General features: G+C 36.9%; 1 protein-coding gene across 9 annotated transcripts in view; it reads right to left on the reverse strand.

The window, feature by feature from the left end:
- Positions 1 to 26269, reverse strand: part of PER2 (period circadian regulator 2) — a 46009-nt gene that overhangs the window by 8592 nt on the left and 11148 nt on the right. For 8 of the 9 annotated variants that reach the window (XM_027729303.2, XM_027729310.2, XM_027729309.2 and 5 more), the window contains 17 exons: positions 20187 to 20676; positions 19460 to 19528; positions 16314 to 16468; positions 15683 to 15804; positions 14006 to 14207; positions 12447 to 12498; positions 10985 to 11127; positions 10681 to 10759; positions 6008 to 6114; positions 5228 to 5381; positions 4890 to 4998; positions 4384 to 4515; positions 3157 to 3253; positions 2461 to 2617; positions 2251 to 2378; positions 892 to 1065; positions 373 to 633 (listed from right to left, as the gene is read on the reverse strand). In XM_027729303.2, coding sequence (XP_027585104.1) covers positions 373 to 633; positions 892 to 1065; positions 2251 to 2378; positions 2461 to 2617; positions 3157 to 3253; positions 4384 to 4515; positions 4890 to 4998; positions 5228 to 5381; positions 6008 to 6114; positions 10681 to 10759; positions 10985 to 11127; positions 12447 to 12498; positions 14006 to 14207; positions 15683 to 15804; positions 16314 to 16468; positions 19460 to 19528; positions 20187 to 20458 — 2413 coding nt within the window. In that variant the 5' untranslated portion in view covers positions 20459 to 20676. The remainder of the gene's footprint in view (positions 1 to 372; positions 634 to 891; positions 1066 to 2250; positions 2379 to 2460; positions 2618 to 3156; positions 3254 to 4383; positions 4516 to 4889; positions 4999 to 5227; positions 5382 to 6007; positions 6115 to 10680; positions 10760 to 10984; positions 11128 to 12446; positions 12499 to 14005; positions 14208 to 15682; positions 15805 to 16313; positions 16469 to 19459; positions 19529 to 20186; positions 20677 to 26269) is intronic. The other variant, XM_027729313.2, reaches the window with a different exon arrangement.

Raw genomic sequence — 26269 nt, forward strand, 5'->3', positions numbered from 1 at the left:
CTGAAAACAAAACCAAACCACAAACCTGAAAAAAGACAGATGGAAAGACAGAAGGAAAAGAAAAGCAAGGGATTACAAGCATAGATACAGTAAAGCAAACATGATAAAGCATGTTTTTTGTCCCTTGAAAGTAAATGCATGACAGTAATAGTACAGAGAACAGATAAAAATCAAAACATCAGCTACTATTACATTAAAAATTATATTCCACTCTCCATCTTCTAGCAAGAATTTTTCTGTGGACTCTGAAAATATCATGCAGCTGTTACTGTTCACAGTGGCCCCATAGTACAACTAAAAATGGAAATGCCCTCCCAACAGGATTCACTTCCTACATAAATGCAAGTCTTCTAGCAAAAACTATTGCCATACCACGTTCACCAGGCCGTCCTTTTGGTTTATCTTGTAAGTAGTAATTGCAGTGCGACTGAAAAATATTAAATCTCTTGATTTCTTTAAACTTATTCAAGAAGCTCTGCTCCTCTTTTTGTGTATGCACTGCAAGGACTTCCTTTGTCAGTCCCAGTTTTTTAAAAGGCTCCTTTTCTTGATTTATATGTGCAGAGCTCGATGGAGGGGCAAGAGGTTGGCCATCTAAGATTTCTGCTCCACTCGGACCATCTTCTATCATTTCTACAGAAATAGAAGGAAAAATACATCAAGACAAAGTGAAAAAAAAAGCTCTGGATATGAATTTTTAAGCTATTACAATTCTGTAATAATTTCACTGCAAGTTAAAGATACAAATTCCATCCCTACTTATTCCACTTCCCTAATAACATTTCAGCTGTAAGAAAATGTAAGTCACAAGCAGATATTAGCTGTTCACATCTGAAGTTTAATCTTGCCAGCAATTGCCATTTTGCAGAAAAATTATAGCAAAAGTCATACCCAGTTCAGGTTGTGTTTTCTTGTCTCCAACATGAACGATGGTACTACTGTAGCTGCACTGACTTGTGAGAGACACAACACTTTCAGGCTTGCCAGGTAAAGCCAAAGATGTTAAGTGAGCACCAACCACTGGGGGACCACTTGATTTACCAGGTGCCTTCAACACAGCAGGATCTATTAAAGAAATAAAGTTGCAGTTTACTGAACAGAGAAAATTCCAGTTACCTGCTGCTAGGGTTGCAAAACAGTAAAGGCCAAACTGTGCTTGACAAGACAGAAAATGAGCATTTTACTTTCTACACTCCACCAGGAATATTGTAGGAATAGAACAACTACTGAGCAACCAAATCCAATCCTCTATCCTCACATACAGCCAAACCAAACCTTTTCAATGAAGGACATTTTGCTCTTTCTTGGCCTTAATTGTTCTTTCATGGCACAATTTTGGAAGGCACTTTCTAGCCTCTTCCAGCCTAAGAATAAATTCCACGCAGCACCCATAGTGTTGTACACTAATCTCTGTCATAGGTTACCCTGATAGTTTTGCTCTAAGCACCCACCTAGTTAAAATTCTCTCCCCTGAAAGCTACACACAGTAATCCAGCAGAGGTCATACCAGTGCCTCATAAAACAGTATTAAACACTCTTCCTTTCAGAGAAATACTTCCATAACACATTTCACAACTAAAATTTGCCTTTTTCCTGATTACATTACGCTGGTGACTTCATCATTCTCAGACATCACTGCAACAAAAAACTCATGACCCACATCATATCCCGCCTACTAGAACAGCAGAGACTCCAAATTACATCATTTCAATTCCTTCTACAGGACACCTTGTTTCTATGTATACTGATAGCTTCTAATTTCATTCTAAAAGCTGCATTAGAACTTCTTTTTGAAGCTGATCAAAAGTAAATATAGACAAGATCATTCCCAAGACCAATTTTTGAGACACTCCATAGAGACTTTCCCTTCAGCCTCATATAATGACATGGCTGAATGAACAAATCTCTCATTTGCCTTTAGTTCTTTATTAATCTTACAATTCTTGTACTAACCAGTTACATTCTTTATTTTAGCTCCCTATTCAGACAAGGGACCATGTCAAATCCTAAAACTCAAAATCCTACTGTATTTTGTAGAGTACAAATAAGTTCATTGCATCTACAATCCAGATATTCCATCAATTCCTCGGTATTCCGATTGTAGGGAAGATTTTAATGAGAAAAGATCACCAGCATCAAACACTGAGAAAACAACTGTGAGGTCATGCCTAAACTACACTGATTATTCTGCAAAGAGTAACACCCAACTGACTGATAGCCAATCAAGAAAAAGCTGTGATGTAGAGATACCTCCCAAGGGCTGTATAGCATTCTCAGCTGCTTTTTGTTCATGAACTCCAGAACTCAGTGATGCAACACTTGTTGAAGGTTCACATTTTCTTTTTGCTGTACCAGGCACATTACAACTCTCCAAGTACCTAAAATACAATGATTTAACAATATTAGATATACCAATCTTAAGTCCAGAGGTTAAGAGTAATCTACACACCAGTTGCTTACCTGATGACACTGTCCAAACAGCTGATCTGCTGATATGAATATACAGGTTGTTCTTTCCAAGCCAACTCTTCAGTAGTCACATTCTTAGGAGCAGCTGTTACTGCAGTATCCTTTCCCCCTGCATCTTTTACCTGACCACCAGGAGTATTTTGTTTTTCTGTGAAAACAGATACTGCTATTATGCAATTATGGCATTAAATCCCTGCAAATTCTCATAAAAGTAACAGTAAAAATTTTCACTTCTGCATATTTCTGACCAGGTCACAAATTAACCACTGTAAAGTGAGAGCTTTGTGCACTAATGGATAAACATTGTGTGAAATATTTCCTGTCCTTATGGATTCTTGGAGATGTAAAGTTCAGTTAGGTCCAGCTTATGGATCCAAAGTGAACAGATACTGTGGAGAATAGATATCATTACAGTTGAAACACACTCAGTATGAGGACAACTCCAGTGCCCATTTAAGGAATCCAAAACACCAGCTTTAAGACATGCCCTAACTGTGTGTTATACCACTATCAGTTCAGATATAGCCAAGCATAAAATTTTCCTGAACACCGTAGAGACACAGAGCAATATAATTTTATTGGATAAAAATGCTGTCTTTTGATTAGAACTAAACTAGAAAAAATCCTACTGTCATATTATACAAGGCACCAACACAAGAGGCTATAATTAACTTTCTAATGTCTTACCTGCGAAAGACTCTTTCTTATGGTCCGGTTTTGCTTTATTGTCAGTGAAAATATGCTGTCCTTTATTCTTGACCTTACGGGCATATTGACAAACCTGCTGACAGCAGTTAATTAAAAACAGTTATTACAAAATTTTGACTTAAAACATCATGCACAGAAGTTCCTCAGTAGACCAAATCTAACCTCAGTTAATCTCAGTCTTGCAATTAGTTTGATCACAGGAGAAATCTGCATGCATTGCATACAAGCTTATTGTGCAGCAGGAGAAATTTGGGAACTGGAAAGAAGAAATTTAAAGTATGGTTTCTGTACACAATTACTCTGTATTTTGTTTAATATGGTTGAATGTTTTGGATCAGAAAACATAAGGATACATTACAAAGATGACTTCAGAAAAAAAACTATCACTTGCTAAAGAAGTAAGGAAAGCCAGGTATCTACTTCCCTCAAAACCAAGATCTCTTGGAACATTACTTTTCTGCACAGCTCCAAAAAGTAATAATTTATCTGTTACACAAAAAATCCAAAGACTTCATCTGCTTATGCCACCAGTGTTTAAGAACTGAAAGTCAAGGAAGTGATCACTTTGGCAAGAGCAGGAGTCTGCAAAGTCTGATCACAGAAATGCAAATCAGATTTGGAAGAATTTGCCTATAAGCAGTATAACTCAGTAAATAAAAATTTTGGCTTTCAGAACTGAATGAAAAGTAAAGTTTTAAGCACAAACTAAAAGATTATTATATTCCATTTATTTCATTCCGTATTATAGGATGTATTTTTGCAACATTAAAAGCTATCAGAGTCAAGCTATCACTTGATTATGCAGGTATTACTGCATTTAATCTTCTTAGTTTCATTTGGGAAAACAGTAATTACAGACTTTCCCCTCCAAAAAGAAACTGCTTTCAAATATCCAGCTGGTTTTCCCGGAAACACAGCATATAACATATAACAGACATTAGACTAAGTAAACATATTATACAGGTTTAAATTCTTTATAAACCTTGACTTTCATGCCTATAACTGTGTTCAGTATCCTGAGACCTCATTTACACCAGGAATGTTTATTCCTTTAGACAGAAAGGTTTTTCCTATGTCAAAAAGGATGACACTTCCTTTACGCTTTCTTCCATCCTTAATTTGTAACTGTTAATCTAAAAGGTAAAAATGCCCACTTTGACTAGTTTGTTTTGTGCCACATGCTTGAAAAGAAAAACTCAAACCTACTGGCTTCTCCTTATGAGTGTCTTCATTATTATTTCCCGTGCTGTCACTGGAGGATGCCACACTCATTAAGTGCTCATGTGAACCATTGCTACCTAGACTTCCATAGCCACTGGATCCACTGTTGTGTACAGGCTGTTAACAACAACAAAATACACATTTATATCTACACACGTATCTCAGCACACCAGTAATTCTATGTGAGAAAAAAAGACTTCATTTTGAATTGGTTTTTTTGTTGTTTGGTTTTTTGGGGTTGGATTTTTTTTGGTTGCTTGGTTTGTCTTTTGAGAGGACTCCATAGCTGCATGAAATCCTTAAGATACTGAAGTATGTTAAAGCTTCAGTGGGTAAGTCTTGTCCCGGTAATCCTGAGTGCAAGTAGTTTCCAGGATTGTAGCCAAAAATTCCAATATAGTAGTAGACAGCTAAACAAACGGTCACACAAAGATAAATAGCCTTCCTTCAGTGGGAAATGAAAAGGGTAACAATTAAGAGACGTGCTGTACCTGCAGTAATAGCCGATATATTTGCTCAGTGATTTCCTGAACACTGGGATGAAGGATTCTGTCCTCTGTATAGTTGGGAGCAGCAAAGACATCTTCATTTAAGGGACCCCTGCGTAAACCAAACATACACCAGCTCACTACAGATGCAAGTACTTCAGTCACAGACAGGCCACAGCTTCAATTTACCATCTGTATAAACTGAACAAAATCTAACACTCATTCTGTTCCCTTATGTCTCTCTCAAAGATCACTAGATAAATCTGAGGGGAGGGAAAATAAAAATAATAATTAAAAAAAATAAAATAAAATCTAAAAGTCCCAACAGCGTATTGACTTACGTCCTAACTTTGTGTCTTCCAATAATAAATGAAACTTTTCTGCTCCAAGGGTTGATGAAACTGGACCAGCTGGTGTCCATGGTGATATAATCTCCATTTCTAGTGCAAAACCTGATTGGTGAATAGTCAAAAGGCTGTCCTCCATACTGAAGAACTGCAATGAAGGATTCAAAAGGAAATTTTAGATGAATATTTTCACAATTCTACTTAATGATTCAGGATTTTGCAATGAACTGCAAAGGGGGAAGATGCTATTTGAAGTAACAAATGCCAGATACACCAATACATTCAGAAATGCTGGGCTACCAGAATAAGGAGACCTTCGTAATTTACTGGACTATGGTGAGGAAAATCACCTTTAGAATACAACGAACTAAGGGAGGATGAATTAACAGCTTTACAATTTCAAACTTGAACAAATTAACATTGCCAGAATGACTCTTATTCTCTTCTCTATGAAATAAGAAAGATTATCATTTAATGTATGACAACTTCTTTCACGCCATTCCCAAGAAAACTTTCTTTACATATGAAATATTCATTTACAGTCAACTTGTTTACAGTAGATACATATGGTTCATATAGAATATACAATTGAGTGATTTCTCATTTTCATGAATTTGCATTAAGAATCAAGTTGTACAGTAAAAGATTCAGGATTTACTTGCAGAAAAAAATCATAGACACAATTTCCCCTCCTACTTGTTGAAGTCTTTGTCACCATACTTATTAATTTTTAGGAAAAAAATTATATTTCTGCCACAATAAGGGACTACATACTTTTTTTGTGAATTGCTAGCATTAAGGGTCTGTCATTTGGGTGAAGATGCACCAAGACTGGCGTTCCTACTAAGTCCTGAGGTAGGTATCCCAGCAGAGGTACTGCTCTGGGGAAAGAAAAACGGAGAAAAAATAATGAAAATCAAGTGGAATAAAGGTATATTTCATCTTTAAAATACTTCAAGTTTTCTTTGCTGTTTTTCCTACAAAGAGAACAAGTTATTTTAAGTTTAAATATGATGAAAAAGCAGTGCCAACTTAATAACAATAATATTCTTTCAACAAGGGGGATTTTGCTTGTTTGTGGGGTGGTGGTCAGACCAAGTCAAGAAGTCTCCTACAGCAGTTCTGCGTGTTCTTTGCTTCCTAACTTTAGAGGATAAATACTTACCCTAATTTTAAAAGAGCATTAATAAAGTTTAATCTTGTAAAACTCTCATGAAGGTAAATAGTACCCCAATCCCTCAGCTGTGAGCCAAGGCTAAGGATCACAGGATTACCAGGGCTGAACTAGCAACAGGGCAGTTGAGTAGGACTAAAGACAACTTTCTCACAGGCAGGTTAAGAGTTCAACCTCAAGGAGCTGCAAGGAAACAAGCTTATTAACTAGAGAATTAAAAGCAATGTTGACGAAATCCTGCACATTACCAGTGAGCACTTCTAGTGATGTGAATGACTAATTCATGTGATGAAATAATTTTTATTGATCACTTCAAGTATTTGTATTAAGGAGAAAGAGTGAAAGTTCAAAAATGTCACCTTGCACCTTACCCTGAAGGTTAATAAGCTTTGGGAAAAAAAAAAAAAGGCATTAAGTCAATATTACTCAGTAATGTTTAAGATGCCAGATGCTAACAAGTCACCTTGTAAACTCAACACACTGTACACCTTCCTCCCACAGCCCTGTTCTCTGACAAAGGTCCGGGGTAGGAAGACACTCAGGGATCTGAATAGCTTTAATGGAAAACTCAGCAACAGTGCACCACAGACAAGGGGTTTGTGTCATGTAAGAACTCAAAAGCATTATGCAACATATGCCTTCAACACTGCACTTCCAGCACCCCACTGGAATGACATCAGTTCCCCAAAACAGCAAACATACCCTTCTGGTAAAGAGGCTGAGATACTCAGGGGAAAATGAGGATAGCCACTAATGCCTTAGTATTGAAGCAATTATTTAAATAACGAGTCTTGGAAACTTGCAGATGAACCAACAGAGCTGAAACTGGCCCCAAACTCATACCAAATCACATCAGTGTGACACATGGACATTTAAAAGTGCTGCCAAGTTCAAAGTACATGAGAAAAGCTGTGCCACTAGAGAATTTTAATATACCAGTCACTCCAAATTACTTCATCAAGTAACAGTAAGTTTTCGGCTTATTCCTGTTCTTTGCCACCTGCTTTATGGAAACCTGGCAAACATTACGCTTGTTTGTGCTGTGACAGAACACTGACCCTAAAGGAGATCAGATTTTATCCAACTGTTACTTATTAACCAAATTATAAAGAAAGATGCAAATTCAATCACTTCTATGCAAAAAAAAAAAAAAAAATAATTTTAAAAATCCCCTCTGTGTTTTTATACTGATATGAAGATCACTGGAAAAGTGGGGGATCTAGAATGTGAGACTGAGCTGGGCTTGCTTGTTCTGATGAAAAGGAGACTAAGGGATGATCCAGGAGCTTCCCACAACTGCTGGAAAGAGGAGTTACAAAAACAGAGTTAAATTTTCTTGGCGGTTGCCAGACAATAAAATGGGCAATGGTCCCAGACTGCAGTCTGGAAAGCTTATGCTGGATGTCAGGAAAAGTTTTTTAACAGAGCAGTGCAACACAGGAACAGTTTCCCATAGAGATTGTGTAATTTTTGCCCCTGAAGGTTTTCAGGCATTACTGAGACAAGGTTACAGATGACATAACCTAGAATGGGGCAAAGGTTTCATTTCAAGCAAAAGGAACGAAGACCTCCAGCAGTCCCTTCCAACCAGCCTTTCTGTGATCACATAATGCTGTATGTGAGAATCATGTCTTAGCATCATTATGCTTCCTCATAGTGAATAACACATTCAGAGTTTAAGTTAATAAACTCATCTAATGAATGCAAACGTACATGCAGCACAAGAATGTCTGATGAGGAGAGGCAGCAAGTTTAGTTTGTGTTTTACAGAATGACATTTAAAGTGTCAAAACAGCATGAATAAGAAGGCTCTTTATATTGTAAGCTATATACAAAACTGCATTAAATTAACTTAGGAAGATTGTTGTGAACTACATAGAACTCCTTACACCCATTATACACATCGAGTATGAAATACATTTCAAAGACAAATATATATAGGAATGATCCATTTAATTTCAGGAAAATATTAATTTTTACTTAACATGTTCTGTGCAGAGATCCACTTGCAGGGATCTGATTTGATTTGTTCAGACAAATAAACGTTTTTCCAATCCATGAACACGTACTGATTACAGAAATTAACTTTATTTTATGCAAGTCAGGCAACAGTTTCAGCGTTATATTACGAACAATTCGAGTCAACGGCAGGTGCTCAGTTGCACATTTTTAAATATTACACACAACTTTCTCTTAAGAATCTGTTGCTTTGTGTATCATACTGAACCCTGGAGAGCTTAAGATTAATCAACTGCATATGCATATCTCAGTAAACATTTATCTGGCTGCCAATGCTCTCAGGAGTTAAATAATTAAAAGCAAAATGAAACACACAAATCAGAAGAACAGAAATAAGTGACGTAAAGTACTACTATCAGACCAAGATGTAATCAACCTTTACTGGAAGTGTTAGAAATGGTATTTGAGAGCAAGTGGCAACACCAGACTAAAAGGAAAGAAGCTTCCATAGTAGTCACAGGGAAGGGCTTTACTGCACTTGCTCCACTCAATCCAAGAATAAGAGCCAAGTTCTCCATTCAGCTATCTTGTGCTTTCTTTTAAGTGACTACTGGAAATCAATGAGCTGGGGATCCATGGAGGAAGGGAAACTTTGCACCGTGCCATCAGGCTATCTGGAAATATAAACCCACACTGCAAAGTTGCAGTTGGCTTGGAGCTTGTGTGGGAACGAGGGAGAGAAAAAAAAAATCCATGAAGAGGACAGAAGTACAGTGGACTAAGTAGTTCTTTTGTCAACTTAAGCTGTTTGGAGAGACTGTATAGATCATACCATGGAAAAAAAAAATTGTCAGCATTCCATTGTTTTCTATCCTACAGGAACTCTCATACTTGGCCACAATGTCTGCAAAGTTAGCCAAAACCTGCTGTATCTGAAAGTTCAAACTTATCTTCACTGATTAGCCATTATCTTCTTCTATAGTAGCTAACTCCAATAGCTACCTTTTGCAATTCTTGTTTAATAAAACCCCCATGCACTGCACTAATACTGATGTGTCTGACCTTTCTACAGATAAACTGTCTCAAAAGTCAAACAGTACTTTTCTTTACCTTGACTCCAGCTTAGTCAAACATCCCAATAATCTCCTTTCCCCCAGTCCCTCTCTCTCATTTCTGCTGCATTTAAAGATTTTGCCAAGAATGGTATGTCTTTAGAAACAAGATTTCCAATCAAAAGATACCACAGAAACCCAAAATTGTCCATTATACTTGTACTCTGTCTGAAGACATCCTCCCCATCTTAACCTACAAAGAAACTTTTGGCATTCTTAGAATGCTTAAAAACAAGAGAAGGAGACAATCTCAGAAGTCAGATCTTACTATTACAGCTAACTTAGTTTTCCCTAAGCAGAAAAAAATATCAAAATAAGGTCCCACATATAGCACAAAAATCAGAAACTCTAAAGGAGTATCTTCTGTTCTTTTCATAGACTTCATGGTTCCATCACCTAGATATCCTTTGAAAGGGATACAGCCTCAAGTTACACAAGCAGGGGTTTAGATTGGATATTAGGAAACATTTCTTCATGGAAAGAGTTGTCAAGGCTGCCCAGTGAAGTGGTGGAGTTACCATCCCTGGAGGTTTTTAAAAGATGTGCAGATGTGGTGTTTAGGGACGGTGGTTTAGTGGTAGACTTGATGAACTTACCCAATTTAAGTGATTCCATGAAGTCTTGATTTATACCTTAGTTCCATAGTCTCTGTATATACTTTAAGATCACAGGTGGCATATTTGTTTCTACTCTAGAATGTAAATACTTACTCTAATCAGCTTGTCAAAGCAATGTGAAATCTTCAGCCAATAGAATTTGAGCAGTTTTGTACACTTTTACTTTATAAAGATCTAATATTCATTTAAAAAACACACCTCTAGTTGTACCTGGGCCAGTAGAAAGGGACAGCAGCACATCAGTTAGATCAAACTTGAAAAAATCCTCCCACACATAAAATTTTATGCAGGTCATAATTATCAGCAAAGGAAATTTTTCTGACCATTTGGTTCATTCATTGAATTTATGTCCAGATTTGTCCCAGAAGGAAGGAAAGTGGAAGAACAAGTTGTTTGTTAGCAGGCAAATAATTTTCCACTTAAATACCAGTGATAATGCATTAGTGAAAATAGGGGGATGTACTTTTCTTAGGTTAAACGTCAGCAGCTGTGTAACTTTTTAACCCCATACAGGCACCTTAAATCCTGTAAAGATACTGGATAGCTTGCTTATCTGTAAATTAAAGAATATTTTTTGTAGGTTACCTTTCATCTACATCCTGGAACAAACAGGTCGGCGTGTGCGTAGTTGTAAAAATTCTTTTGTCAGGAGGAATTCTGGGTGCTGGGAGAAAAATAAAAGCAGATTAACAAGTGGGGTTTTTGCACATACAACACTTCAAGCTCCAAGTCCAATATTCCATGCAAGAGCACACAGAGAAGCAGCTTGCTAACTCACAGCTGCTCAGCAAGGACAGAGAACAGAAACAATTATCTTTCACTGCAATAAAACTTGAACAGCTCTTACTTTTAGGAAACCAAACTAGTCATTGTCCATTCAAAGGATTACCTTCATAACCAGAATGTACTTTTTCGGCGAGCAACACACAGCAAAGCTGGTCTTCTGCTATTTCTGGATCCTGCACTTTGATAAGGTAAGGAGTCATCCGAAACGGGTGATAGCAAATCTCATTTTCACGCTCCTTCCCCGCACTAATAATTAAACAGAGTTAATTATTTCAACAGATTAATCTTATGCTAAATAAAATTTTAATTTATCCATATTAGCTCCTAGAATAGCACCCAAGATCTTAACTTTTTTTTTTTTTTTGGTAGAAGAGAATCTAATTCTAATGGCATCCTTTGCATACCAGTTGCAATAAAGAATATGTTGTTCTCTCCCCTGCCTGAAATAAAAAGATGCACGACTGCATTAAATGGAAATTTGGTAGAAAAGAAAAACCCAACTCATACAATAAAGTTATTTGTTGATCCAATAATCTTGATTTGTGACATTATACCCTTATGAGGGATGAATTTAGTTAATTTTTATGAAGACTGCTATATCTCCTCAGTTAACATAAAGGTCATCTTTTAATCAATATTTATTACAATTTAAAAAGAGTGAAGACAATATAATAATATTGTTGTTGATTTAACAAGAAGGCAAAACACAGTAATGAAAATAACAATCAGTTACACAGTGGACAAAGAAAGTCAGCTGTGGTAACTTTATAATGGCACAGCTTTATAAAAGTAAAGCTTTTGAAACCAGTATTAGTTGGACAAAAAAATCTCCAATAACACCAGCAGTACTTCCACAGTCCATCCAATCCCACACTCAGGAGCAGTGGATTACCTCTAATTCATTTAAAGTTTACTCATAGCTCAGTAATAAGTATTTATTTACTCCAGAAGTATTATGTAATAGGATCCACTATTTTTGTTTTCGGAAATGGTGCCAGAAAGGCAATAAGCATTAAGAAATCAAATTGTAGAAGAAAGAACATGGAATAAGCTGCCAGCTTCTCCTAAATAAAACGAGCTAAAGAGGAGTGGGGGCAGGAAGAGAAGCAGAACCAAAGAACTGTGTCATCCTAGTAACTGTAAAAGAGACAAGTCAAGTTATCCTCAAGTATCTTTCTAGGGGACACTTGAGATAAATTGAAGATGAGACATTATTTTCCTAGAAAGAGAGAGAGAGACTCTGCAGCAGGTGCTGGACACAACAGTTCTACTAACATGAAGTCAAGTCTTTCCATAGCAGGAGGAGATACTATATCAGCTTCCCTTATGGCCCAAAGGTCAATATTCACACTAATTAACTTCCAAGATGCAACTTCTCGAAATCGCTTTGCAGTTTTCTCTGTGGCTTCTAGAGTTAATCAACTGGAGGATGTGCAGATGTTTTGCTTTATGATCACATTATGGAAAAGCATGAAATTCGGACACTGTATGGTTCTTATAAAAGTCAAATGTGTAATGCACAGTTTCACAGTGCAACACTAAGCTTTAGGATGCTGTCGTCTTACCTGATGCGACAGAAAAAGGATTTCTCTTCCATGCAGTCCTGGGTGGAAGACTCTAGAAATTTTAAACATATTTCATAACAAGTTACAAATTACTCCAAGGTTATTATATTTAATACATGATTGTTTTTCTTTAAGTGATTGTGGTTGATTTTTTTAAAAACTTCACATTCCGTGAAGTCTCCATATTTACTTGCCAAACAATGGACTTCATAAGCAACTAAATCTGACCACCACTCAGATTCTGAGGCTGGTGTGTGAATCACAGCTGCTTGCTTATCAAGTCTTTTTCCTAAACATATCTAAACAGCTCTCCAGTTTGAGCTGCTTACCCTTATCATTTTTTTACAGGACTTTATAGTGTTGACCAAAAATGTTTATCTGGGATCCCGAAATCTGACCTTTTTCCTAGAAAGGCACTAGGACAGCTAGATCATCAAATCTACTTACTACCACCCCTCTGAAAAGAAAGCTTTTTTTCATGAAGGCTTCTTTTCACATTTCAAGCCTATCTCTCTCCTTTTCCAAAGTAGCCACTGACTGATTCTCAAGGAAAGCTCTGGCATTTCAAAGGCCTCTAGTGCACAATACATTTGGATATTATATTCTATGGCAGCTGATACATGAGACAGTGTGCACAGTTCCACTTACTGCATTTTATAATACAACTGTGCAAAAGGTTAAAAAAACCCAAACCAAACAAAACCCCAAAACCTGTATAACTGAGTGTAATCAGGACTACATGGTCAGCATTTACCACTGACCCTCTTTTGAGCCAGAATTTGGACAAGACACCTCACGAGGTCCCTTTTGACCTGCTTCACGTGTGCATTACTTAGTACACATTTATTTCAGATTAAATATGGTTTGCACCCTGGCTTAACTTCACAGACTTAGTATGCAATGGATTGGACTTCCATATATTTAAAGTAGACCTGAATTTCCAAGTGTTTGGTTAAAGTAGTTGGCAGATATTTCTCAATTACTAACAGCTGTAGATACACTAGTAAAACAATCCTCCCACAAACAAATATCAAGTGCTCTGAGACATCTCAACATCAGCTCACCTAACATCATTTTTCCAAGGGTAAAAGAAGAGAATTGGTGAATGCACAGTGATCATAGCTGAAACACCTTTTTCTACACTGTAATCAAGGTGTCCAGTATTCAAATCACGACCATTTAAAAAGGAGGAGGCAGAGCATCGTCCCCCCTCATAGCTGAAGATGAGAAAGTGTGAAGAAAACAATAATTTGATTGCTAGTAAAAGTGGAAAGTAAACCCACTGTTCAGCTCAAATTCTTACTTTGTTTTCATGAAAGGGGCGTAAGAACCAATAAACAACAACATTTGGAAGACTTTCAAGCAACAGACAAGCCTTGCTGACTTATAAAAGCGTGTTATACACCTAGTATTGCTCAGAGATGTTCTAATAATGCATCTGTATTGCATCCTCAAAAAGTGATGGAGAAAGATGGGAGGATATTAAAAATCAGTTCGAGTATTTATATTTCCATGACTGAAAGTAAGTTGGAGAAGTATCTGCTGTTGAGACCACTCACCAGCTCTGTTGCAAATATTCCATGATGGTAATCTGTATGGGGTGGTAGAAGTATAGAACACACTCACATCCTGAGGTGCCAAGAACTCCACAAATTTGGCATTTCTAAAATAACCCCTCTTACAGCGGAGAATAGAAGCAGCTTGATCAGAGATGTACAAAATTTTTCCAGTAATCAAAGAAACAGCTACAGCAAACATATCCTAAAAACAAAAATCTCAAGTTATTTAGACAGTTTGAAACATTCCTCAATACAGTATTTTATATATATATATACACACACACACACATATACATTTAAGACACAAAAACATTAATAAATTCAAAATAAAATTTAAGGAAATTGTTGAACCACATCTGTAATGAAATAAAGTTAATCTGCTTTTTAAGTAGACACACACAGAACGCTTTCCAACTGTGCAATAATACACTACTATTTACCAGGTTACGAGACCTAAATATCATGGTCTAAAATTTTATGACGCAGAATGAATTTACAAATGAAGAATTAATGAGTTTCCAGCTATATAGCTGCACATTTTCCCTGTGCTTGTTACAGGCATGGTTTACATTTATCAAGTTCAGTTGTTTGTGAAAGACTGTTTATGTGAGCTGGTCCATCCACTGCAAAATGAAAGAAGTGCTCTAGAGCACTTGGCAAAGAATGAGTGTGCAGGTGGAAAAAAATGTCCCACGCACTCCATTTGTATTGTTCCATATTGTTTCTCTTCTTGACATAGAGGAGCTTCCTGCGTCATAACCTCTAGTGCTCCATCCACCGACGCCGTACACAAACTCGAGAGCTGTCATCAGAACCCCAGTTTCACAAACTCAGGTGCTCCAGTTTAAATGAACAATGTTTATGAATTTGGCTGAATTTCTCAGTTGTGCTCTACACTTCCTATTTATTTTCCCCTGTGGGGAGCCTTTACTATTCACAGATACAACAAAACCCACCTACTCCAAGGTACAGAACATCCCCCATCATGCCCTTGTTGTACAGATTTCAGAACTTCATACTTTCAGGTAGAGGTTTCAGTTTAAAAAGAAAAAAATGGGGGAAGGTTGTCTAATAAGTTTAGATACAATTATTTTTTGAAGACTCTAACTTATCTATAAAATACTAGTATTACGGAAATAAATAATAATTTAAAAAATCATTCAGACTATCATTTTATTGTTAAAACTACACTGATCATCATAGCTGAATACAGTTACACCAGATCCCACAGCAAGCCTGTATCTGTTGCAAAAACCAAACACCACAGAAAAGGACACAACACACCATGATTCCAACACTTTCATCACTCTCCAGTCACACTTACACAAAGAACTGGTGAAACATCAAACAACCCCTAGTTATAAGAATAAGCTGAAGTAATTCACTGTGTTCCTTGACTAAAATTTGGAAAAAGTTACTTTCCAACAGGTGTTCTCAAATGAAAACTAATGATGTCTCACAGCACATTATATCACCTGGATATTGAGATGTGTCACACCGTCATCTCCAGGCAACGGCTCAGAGTTTCTAAATCAACATCCCCCAGAAGGCAAAAGCCACCTTCAGCAAGTTGACCTAGCTACCAACTCTTACCATGTAAAAAGAAGGAATGCCTGAGAACTGCAGTTGAAGAAGACATTTTCAATCCACACTGTGGACTCGGGTCACCATACTCACCGCATTTTTCATGATGTATTCTGAGGTTATAGTCTCAACCTCTTCCACTGTGTAGGATGACACATTGAGACCAGCAGGCTGGGATTCATTAATCATCAACAATTGGTAATATTCCTCATTGGCTACAGAGAACAACAAACAACTTATATTCAGAATTATCAAAAAACACTCAGCCTGGAAGCAGTAAATGGCCAAAATATTTTTTGAAATAAACACAGAATGAGCAGTTGGGAAATTGAGGTACTATTCCAATCACAGTTTTTTCCTCGATAGAGCTTCCTCATCAGTAACCCAAACAAATTTATGTATCTTAATATACCTGTGTAAGAATGATCACATATTTTGGTCTATTTGACAGTTCAAACAGTACAAAATTGTAAATTGTTTTAAAATTAGTTTTCTAACTCAACAAATCATCGGTTGAATATCAAGCATCTAGAGAACTACTTTAAGTCCCAGAGGAACAAAAGATAACAGAGCCAACAAACAGGAACACCACGAGAACATCTGTTTAGAGAGGTTTTCAGACATAATGCAATTTCCTGTGTAAAGACAAGTTTATTTAAATTCCTATTTTAAAGTTTCATTTTATCCAGATTGGCATTATCTAGGCAGTATTATATTTGATTACCTTTAACTTGTTTTATGCTTTTTAGGGCATATTTCAACGTCGTTAGGATACTAGATTTGCCTTTGATTCTCTTCTCAGAAGGAAGATGAGCTTTCAGCTCTTGTAATGTTTTCAGCAATTCCTTCTGTGTTTTGGCTTTAGTGGACTGCTCACTACTGTAAGATTAAAAACAAAAAATAAAACATCACTTCAATGGTTGAAGCAACATAACATCCTCTTGGAAGCCCAAACGTACTCTGACACTTGTCATATACATAAATTTGTAACACTAGCCTCATTAACTTTTCCAGTACTCAGTATCAGCTTTCAGAACTTACAAAAATTCTTACATGACCTAGAATCATTTAAAATGAAAGATTTACCACCACCTGGAATGTGATTGTAAAATGCACTCTGTATGTGCAACAATACATATACCCAAGCACCAGAGAATTTCTTTTTTTTTTCCTTTGCCAGTCTCCCTCCTGCCTTTTTAGTAGAATTTTCCTTAGTTCTTTTCAAAATCAAATTCAGAAATGTTCATGGACTTCAAAGGAGAGAAGCAGGAGGTCCACTCAAGTCTTCACCTCCTGTTCGAGCAGGTTCTCTTAAGAGAGGTCCCTGAAAAGGGAATGGCAGTGGGAGAGCATCAAGTTAACAAAACAAATGGAGAAATCCTTTGAACAACCTATCCCAGTTAAGTATGGCATTACATTAAATAAGGTAAGGAAACTTGACTAAATATGTAAGGTGAAGAATCAGAGGAGGCTGGAGACAGAAGCTGCATTGACATTTCTCAGGTGCATGTTCAGAAGTGCTGCCTCAGTGTAGAAGGTCAAACAACAGAGATTATCAGTGCCGAGTTCAGGAAGTTATCACCTTCCTTTACAGTTCCTCTGTCTCTCCCCATTACTAAGAGGTGCTGACACAACCAAAAAGAAAGAGAAAAGGAGGTGAGGGAAGGGAGGGGTAGGAAAGAGTTAAAATGAAAAATCACCTTGTCTTTTGCATTGGAGTAAACTTCAAAAGCTAATCATTCACAGTGATCAAGAGGTTTATAGAGCCGTTCTGAAACATTCCTGAAAATAAATTCTTTTCCATCAAAGGGTAGGTTTTCTCTTACCACCTGATTGTCATGGCTGGTCACCTCTAAGAAGTAACCCTATGCACTACTGCAGAAACAATAGTCTTGACAACTGCCCTGCCCTGACTGAAGTGGTCAATAAAGTAACTTCAGCTTCCGAGTAATTTTCAAGAGGATTTCTGAACATTTTTCTGGGAATTTTTAAGAGTTTGAAAAAGGTAAATCAGTCACCTGACAAGTGTTGGGCGTATTTTATCAAAAATGCTTGGAAAGTGACAAAGCTGACTTGTTCTAGAGAATACACATTGTTCTGGCTTACATCACAATGTACTATGAGGAATGCGGCGTTCGTTTCTTCAGTGGTCATTTTGTACCGGGAAATAATGGCAAGGGATCAGACAAAAGAGTACAGTACTCCCCTGGGAAACATTATGTTTGTGCTGTATATTAAAATCACATCTACAATGTGGCTTGACAGTTTGGACTGATGCAATCAAACAGGGCTTTGTTAACAGAAGAGCCCTCTATGCTGGCAGTAGGGAAAAAGAGAGAGGGAAAAGATTATGAAATAACTGAGCATACAGCTGGTTTGTACTCTCTGAGTCTGCTTCATGAGAGTGGTCAGACTCTTTTGCAAGAAAAGAAACCTTTCCAAATTAGCCCTCAGCAGCAGCGTATACAAAAGATGGGCCTCCTTGGAAAATAAGTTACACAACTCAGAAATGTTTTCCCAGAGATCAGTAGCATCAGGCACAGTAGGCAGCCACAGGGAAGGTGTGACTTTCAGAGGACAGAATAAGCAAGTTCTATAAAAAAAAGGAGCTTTCCATTTTGTGTTTTGTTGACAGCAACCTGGAAAGGTACCTACAGATATTAAACTAGAATTGTTGGTTGGCACTGATATTGAATCCAAACCCCAGTAGTCTGAATCTAAGATTAAGCATGCAGCTTATCAGACTACTTTAGTTTTCTCTTTAAAGATCATTCTCTAGATATATCTTCAGTCTCCCATTTTCAAAAGAAGATCAGATTCCGCTCTGTAACCCTTTAGCACTGTTCCTGATGGATTCCTAATTATTTCTGAGCAAAGAAATATTACTAAAATTTAAAATAAAGAGGCATCAGAAAAACTGTAATAAGTAACCCCCTCCATCCTCCCAAAATCTTGCAGTGAAGAAAATGGAATTAATGGGAAAAGAAGATTAAGAAATGTCTTTTTTTTTTCACTCTGTCTTTCGTACTTAGCAATATGAACTCCAGATCACAAATTTCCAACTGAAAACAGAGCATGGAACAAGATCTCCAGGTGCCTGCAAGGCAGACACAGAAAATAAGTTTCTCAAGCACCAAATGGTGCACAAGAGCAATTTTAATTTACCACTTTTCTGTGAACTGTATCAGGTGGAAACATGTCCAGGTAGGTGTGGAGAGAGGTCTTAATATCAGTATGCTACAGCCAGATATCCTTGATCTGCTCAGGGTCTGGTCTCCTGATCAGCTGACTTAAAAAAACAACAAGTACAGTAGGGCACTCTGAAGTATCTAGATTTGAGCCTTCAGCACTACCAGGGCCAGAAGCAGAGTTCATAGAGAGGCATTCCTGCAGTATGTTGGTTTATCCTTACACACTGGAGGCTTGAATCCCAGCAAATGGAACACAGGAGAGGCAGATGATGTGGGTGCTGGACATCAGAACATAACCCAACTCCATAGGTGAATCCTGATGTTAATACACTACCAGGTTCAGACTAAATTCTAAAGAGCAGAGAATTTAAAGAAAAGCTACAAAAAAAAACCCTACTAGAGCTGAAGCAATATTCAAAGGGATGCACAAAAAATAAAAATTAGAGAGTTAACTACCAAGTAACATGACTTGAAAGGTTATCAAACAACTAGCATGGAGCAGCAACAGAAAGCTCTAAAGCAATCAAGTAGTTAATAGGACATGCTACTGATTATGGACAGGATTTCTTGTGTAATCCTCCAGGTTTAGGCAAAACAAAACACCAAAATACAACACTATTCAGTTTTCAGCCTTTAGTGTACATGCAAGTTACTGAAAAATACATGCCCATTAATTTACCTGCATCCACTGCTGGACTGATTGTGTTCAGAGTTTGCAATCATCAGACTAAATGCATTTGAGCTTGAACTAGAATTAGGAAAGATTGAAAAAGATTAATATTAGTAAAACTAACAAAAAACTTTTAGTTCATTTTAGCTTTATATTTTCCTATTAATTACTGGCTACCTAGGAAAAAAAAAAAACCAAACCAAAACAAACCCCGAACTTTAAAAGCTTCTGCATGGTACAAAAAAATGGAAACTGTGGCTGTTAAACGTTTGTCTAAGAAACAGAGTTGGAAGGAACCCATAAGGATCACCAAGTTCAACTCCCTGGTCCTTGCAGGACTACTAAGAAGGTGGTTCTTCCTTCAGCTGTGCTCTGTACAGTAAGCTATCATTTTAATGTTTAAAATAGCACGGTTGCATCCTAATACATAAGAATAAACTGACAGTTTCTGATACACAATTATAGAAGTTGGTTTACTAGAAAAATATAAATAAGGCCAATTAAACACACAATGATGAGAAGAAAGATGCAAATGAAGGTGGCCATGCAGAACACCAGAGACCTTTTCTTAATGAATAAATATCTATTACACAATTTACACCACATGAGAGTACAATTTAACTAAAACACTCAGTTTGAATTTCAAGATACATTTTATACCTTAGTTATTATTCAGAAATTATATTCAAATGCAAAAAGTCACTGGTGTGAAATGTATTTTATGATTAGCTACCACCTTTTATGACAGTCTGAAGATTCCATGAGCATTGCTGAATCTTTCCCATTTTCATCAGATTCATGGCCATGAGAATCATGCCCACTTGAATAGTTTTCATTTGTGTCATTTCCACTGAAGTCGTTTCCACTGGAGTCATTTCCACTGGAGCCACTGCTCATTTCAATATCTTCCTGAAGAACTCCACGAGAGTGTTCAGGCTTTGTCTGAATTTCTGAATCTTCAGCAATCATCTGGCCATGGTTATTTGCGAGTCCAGGATAGTCACTCATTTTCCGTTGCTCTTTTAAAAAGAATGACAGAGAAATGCTTTCACTGATCCCAGGCTGCTGCTCAGGGTTCTGCTCCTCAGTGCTGGAGTAGAAGCCCCTGAACTTGATAGAGTCCGTGGGACAGTCATTAGAAACACTGCCAAGATCAAGAGCAAATCAAGCCATATTCAGAATTTTCTCTCTGTGCAAACTTTGTTTGGAAGTACAGATGCACAAATCTGAGGAGGAAGGGAAGGAAGAAAAAAAATTATTTTCTTGTTTGCCTTGCTGATAGACTGGAACTTGCACTGACTGTAGAAAGTAAAAGTGATATTTATAGTTAATATATTCAGCATTTGAGTGGTGAAAAGTTTAGGTTAAATTGCAAATCTCACAGTGTTTTATCACAGAAAAGGTGTTTATATTTTAGTAAAAACCCCCACAAAAAACTCGAAGTTGAATAAACATGAAAAACTCCTTAAAAGTTTGCATTCATTTGTTTTCTACTTTCCTACCTAATACTCGACAATTTTTCTGCCTGGATTTGGACAATAACTGTTATTACTTTTACTGAAACCATTTCACTGGCTTCCAGTTTACCTTGATAAACAAAAAAATTCCACTCAGACATCACAGCATTGCTCACTTGGTTTGGAGGTCATTTGGGCTGTTTTGGTTATTTATGTTGGTTTTTTTTAAAATACATAGTCTTGGCCTGTTTCTTTTAAGATCTGTTCTGTCATTTTTACCAGTTCTTCATTTCTTTCTTTGTACAAGAGCCATGTAGGTAGGTACACAGATCACACAGTAGGAACAAGGAGACTAAGTACCTATTTATCAACAAACCCACCTATTTATCAACAACAAAAATTCTAAGACATAAATAACCCTGAGATTTATCTACTGGTTACCACTAACTTGGGGGGAGGGGTTGATAAAAATTGTTTAGAAAAGGTTAAAACAACAACAACAACAAAATCCCTGCTTTTAAAGCAAAGTCTAATGCACCAGGCTCAAAAATCAGCATGTATATGGAGGCGAATCAAGAACAAACTAATACTGAAGTACCATGAAAAGAGAAGTACTACAGAACAGTTCAACTTTATGAATAAAATAATCGTCTTTAATCTGACTCACATCCTCATCTATGTCAGCAACCCACAGAGACAACAATACTGCAAAACTATGAACTAAGATTCTCTGAACTGTGTAATTCATCATCAGGGAAAAAAAAAACATTGTTTTCAAGACAAGAGAACCATGTTTGTTCCTTCCTCTTTGTTCCTTTAAAATATTCAAGATTACACTTGTTGACTAATAGACCTCTGACTGGAATAACAAAGTCAATAAAATAATTCTTAACTAAGTTTTGTTAACAGTAAGTGCAGCAGCTTCCTTTTAAACACAAATAAATAAATATATTTTTAGAAAGACTGTAACAGAAAACATTCACAAGATTAATTTAAGACACACTACGATTCAACTCCCCTTAAAATGAAACCACATGGAAATTACTTTCTTAACCTCCTAACTGATGTTTTTTCAGACATTTTACACTTATTTTGAGTTTTTCCAGAAAATATTATTCATCTCCCTGCTTGGCCAAAGTAATATGCAAGGTATCTGCTTTCATTTGAAAGAGGAAGTAGGAAGTATAGTTTAAGGGCATTGACTTAAGCTATCAGTAATGGTATAAAAATAGAAATAGTTTTTTTTTCTTTACAAGTTTATTCACTAGTTCTTCATTGTAGGTAATAATAAAAAAAAACCACCTTTGGGTAGAGTGAAATATACTGACATTTCACTTCTGCTCGTATTCACTTCAGGTACCCCAATCCAGACAAAATAGACATCCTGTCATGCTGTTGTATTGAAAAGTACTGTACAGGCAGTAAATTACACTTCAGTAGCTCTAATGGTTTTTTTCCGGACTAAGTTAACCACTTCTGTCCTAAAAATTACATAACTGGAAATTGCAATAAAAGAATATTTACTCTTAGCTGAAACTCTAGTATTATGTCACAATGGAACATACTCTAGTGGCCAATGATTAACTAGATCAGACAGCTCACCTCTAATTTAATCTCTCTGACAGAGCAAGCTCAATCTTTCCCTTGCCTGCCTTTATCTAGACATCTGAAGAAAGTTCCATGCCAGGTTAGAGTCCATTCTGGCCACGCAGGCTCCCCGTGAGCCTCCCTGATGAGAGGTTAGTGGTGCCCATTACCCTGTCTGCAATACCACAGCCTGGGCTTAATCATCTCAGGATAACCACAGCTGCTTTTGTGTGAGAGTGACCAAACCCACCAAAGAGCTCAGGAGAGCAAATATGGAATGTGGCACAGGGAAGACCTCTATGGACAGCACATGAGACAAACCCTCTGTTACTGCAAAGGTAAGGAGCATTTTACACCTATGTTAAATCCATTCTTACCCAGGAGATGCTCTTAGCACTACTTCAAGTATTGAGTACATAAGAGCATCTGTCTGGTTAAATAACTGAGGCCACCCTCAAGAAGCCATTTTCCACTTGTCATCTGTACTATTATTTGACAGAGGGCACTGAGAGCATAAAGCTCTATGGAGGATTCAGTGAGTAAAGGTAGTCCAGTAAACTACTCAGTTAGCAATGGAGTGCCTTTTTACCTCCTCTGTGAAGGTTAAAGGTAATCTTGGAGATCATCTACAGCATCTTGTCCACTTTCAAATAAATGCCTTATGCATATCAAAAAACCCAAAAATTAACCCCTTCGTGAAGCTTTCAGAATAAAGGCAGTCAGAGCATCACCTTAAAGGAGGTCTGACGTGCAAATTTAAGGCAAGGTCTAACACTTCTCATTCTATATTCTGTGCCCAAGGCTGGAGTTCCCTTCTGCTTTCCTGACAAAATGCTATGTGGAAGTAGCTTTAGATACAAGAAAAAAAATATACTGTCATAACCAAAACAACACTATCTGCTAGTAAACTATGTTAGATGTTTTTTTTTAAAGACAGGGGAAAAAAAATCTCTCAAAATAATAAAAAAAAAACCCAAACAACTTTGGGTTGTTATATTTAATCTTATAAAGAAAACTATGTAAATCACAATTGATAGGTTTATAAGCACGAACCAAAAGACAGACTCTTAGAATAGCCCTAAATTCTCCAAAGATAATTAGTTCAGTACCACAGTAACCCATATATCAGTAAAATTGTGCTCTTTATGGGAAGAACAAGGACTGAGCCACAGCTTTCCTAGTCTGGATGTAAATATTTTGTATTTTAGTCTTTAAGCACAAGAAACCTCTTCTCCTGAATTCCTAAGCCAGAGAGTACTACATATGCTGTAGTATTTCCAGCCTCAAGAGTTGCCCGCAAATATTTTTTTGACACAACCTTTCTTTGGAAAATTATTTTCCCAGTCTTTTCTGTAATCTTTGGAAGTTTATGAGGCAACAAAAATGTGCCATAGCTAGCTTCTAGAGTCTTACACAGTTTGAAATTCTGAGCTGTTAAACCACTGATGAATAATTTTTTCCACCTCTCAATGTCATCTATTGTCTCGTCTCCTTCCTTCTTTCCCTGATAGCATCTGCCAGGTATTTGCAGGAAACTTCAACAGTATTTCCTTAGGTGGGAGACAATTATTACCCCTATATATATATATAAACTGTCCAATAACTTTTGAGGAATTTCCTGTGTCACCTTAAACAAGAGTTGATTGAGTCAATGACAGAGAAGATTTTAGGGTTTTTAAAAGTATTTTTATTTTAAGCAATGAGTTCAAATTAAGAGAATCACCAATAGAAAAGAAATAGATACTGACACTTAGCAAACACTATGTCAATTCTCTTCCTCTTGATACCTGGCAGAAATCCGTGTCAGGAAACACTTAAGTCTTGTTATTTCTGCCTCTTAACTACCAACATGCCAGAGCTTCTGCAGCTTTGCCCACACCAACTATCGCTGCAGTTCCTACATAACCACATTACAGTGACTACAATCTGGATCCCAAAGACAGTCATGCCAGAAACAAAAATGAGTAGCTGAGTAATGGAGAAGATACAAGTTTGACCTCTTTAAAAGTGTCTTTCAAAAGAACTGGCTCAACTCCTTGAGGTGGAATGGTGTTCTTCGGCAGGACCGGAAGATTACCATCACTGAAAGTCAGTCTTGCACAAAATTTCTTCTGTTTCAAAATCTCAAAAGCCTCATGCCAGAGGCACATACCAGAGTAAGGAATACAGGAAGAGTAAATAGGAAGTAACAAGAAAAATATTATGATAGATTTGCAAGAGCTTCTGGGGAAAGAAGAAAGTGGAGCGTTTCTAAAACAAGACTTCGTGTAATAATAATAAAAAAGGCCAAGATTCCCCCAAAGTAGCAATGGTAATATATGCCATAACTTTGGAGAGATTTTCTAAGAAGAGACTGGAGTAACAGTGAAGAAAGAACAGACTGGCAATAACCCTACACCATGCTCTGTGCCTGTAATTTAGATAAGAATGATGCAGCTGGCTAGACTTCAGTCTCGGGCACAGAAAGACTTTAAGTGGAACATCTGCATGCACACGCAAGCACTCTGCAGGCACTACAGCAGCACAGACAGTCAGACATCACAAAGAGATTAATTAACTTTGAAACTAATCTCAGCCAAAATGACATAATAAATTGCACATATTCATCCCACTCATATGCTTGAATAAATTCCCAATCACTAGCCAAACAAGACTGGAAAGGCAAAAGCTTGCATGCTTTCCCAGTCTGAGGCTCTCTCCTGTTACCAGTTTGAAGACAGTAATTACATCCCATACCAAGTTCAGTACGGATCTGAACATGGAAACAAAAAGAACTATTTGGTCTGATCTTGAGACAAGTATATTAAGCCAGTTTTTTCTTTATTTGCTGCTGCATCTTTCTAAACTTTTAAGTGAGGTTGTCTTTTTTGAAGTTGCAAAAAATTTCTTTTTTAATCTTAAATTGGCATCAGTTAAGCTTGATTTTAAGGCAACTGGCTCACAAAAAAACCCATTCTATTAGTATAGATAGAGCAAGCCTTCCAAAATCTCTAGAGCTCTACAAAGTCCTGATGCAGTGTATGAAAAAGGCAATGTAATTCCACTGAGTACTAAGGACAAATGTAGGCATTGATATGCCAGGTTAGATGTGCAGCAAATGTCTTCTGGTTATTCATTAGCTACAGTAGCTCCTTTATCCTGCAGTAAGACAAAGGAAACAGCCTGAACTTTAACATCCCCAGAAAAACACACCAAAATACATATGGACAAATGCTGGAAGAAGTAACAGCTTCTGTTTTTGAAAAAAAAACCTCAAGGAGGACTGTAGAACACCCAGGAGGTGAATTTCTTTTGAAACTATAATATATAAACACAAAAATCTTGTTTCAATAGAGATCTGATTATATTCAGGTAACAGATTTTTTCCAGATTTCTTTTCACACAAAGCCTATCATGTTTAGTACTGGCAGTTAAAGAATGAGAAACTAACACTCTAGAGTCAAAATTATCCAATTCAAGAACTGAGTAAGAGGACAACATTTCGAGTCTAAATTTGCAACTACTATGAACTTATCAACATTCCCAATGAAGCAAGAGGCATACCACAGTTTATGACTATAGACATATGAATATTCAGGTACTCTTAACTGCACTAGTACCTATAGGAGACATTCCTAATGGTCAGGATGAAATTTTACTGAAGATCTTATCAACAAGAAGAGTTTCCACACGTTTTCTGGATTTTTGCTTTGCAAAAGAGTAAGTTTTCTCATTTGTATGACAAATAACTAGCAATGGTTTAATCATATCATGTAATTTGAGAGATAACTGAAAA

The sequence above is a fragment of the Pipra filicauda genome, unplaced genomic scaffold (genome assembly GCF_003945595.2).
Source record: "Pipra filicauda isolate LSUMZ 115617 unplaced genomic scaffold, ASM394559v2 scaffold146_size1912638_pilon, whole genome shotgun sequence".
NCBI lineage: Eukaryota > Metazoa > Chordata > Aves > Passeriformes > Pipridae > Pipra > Pipra filicauda.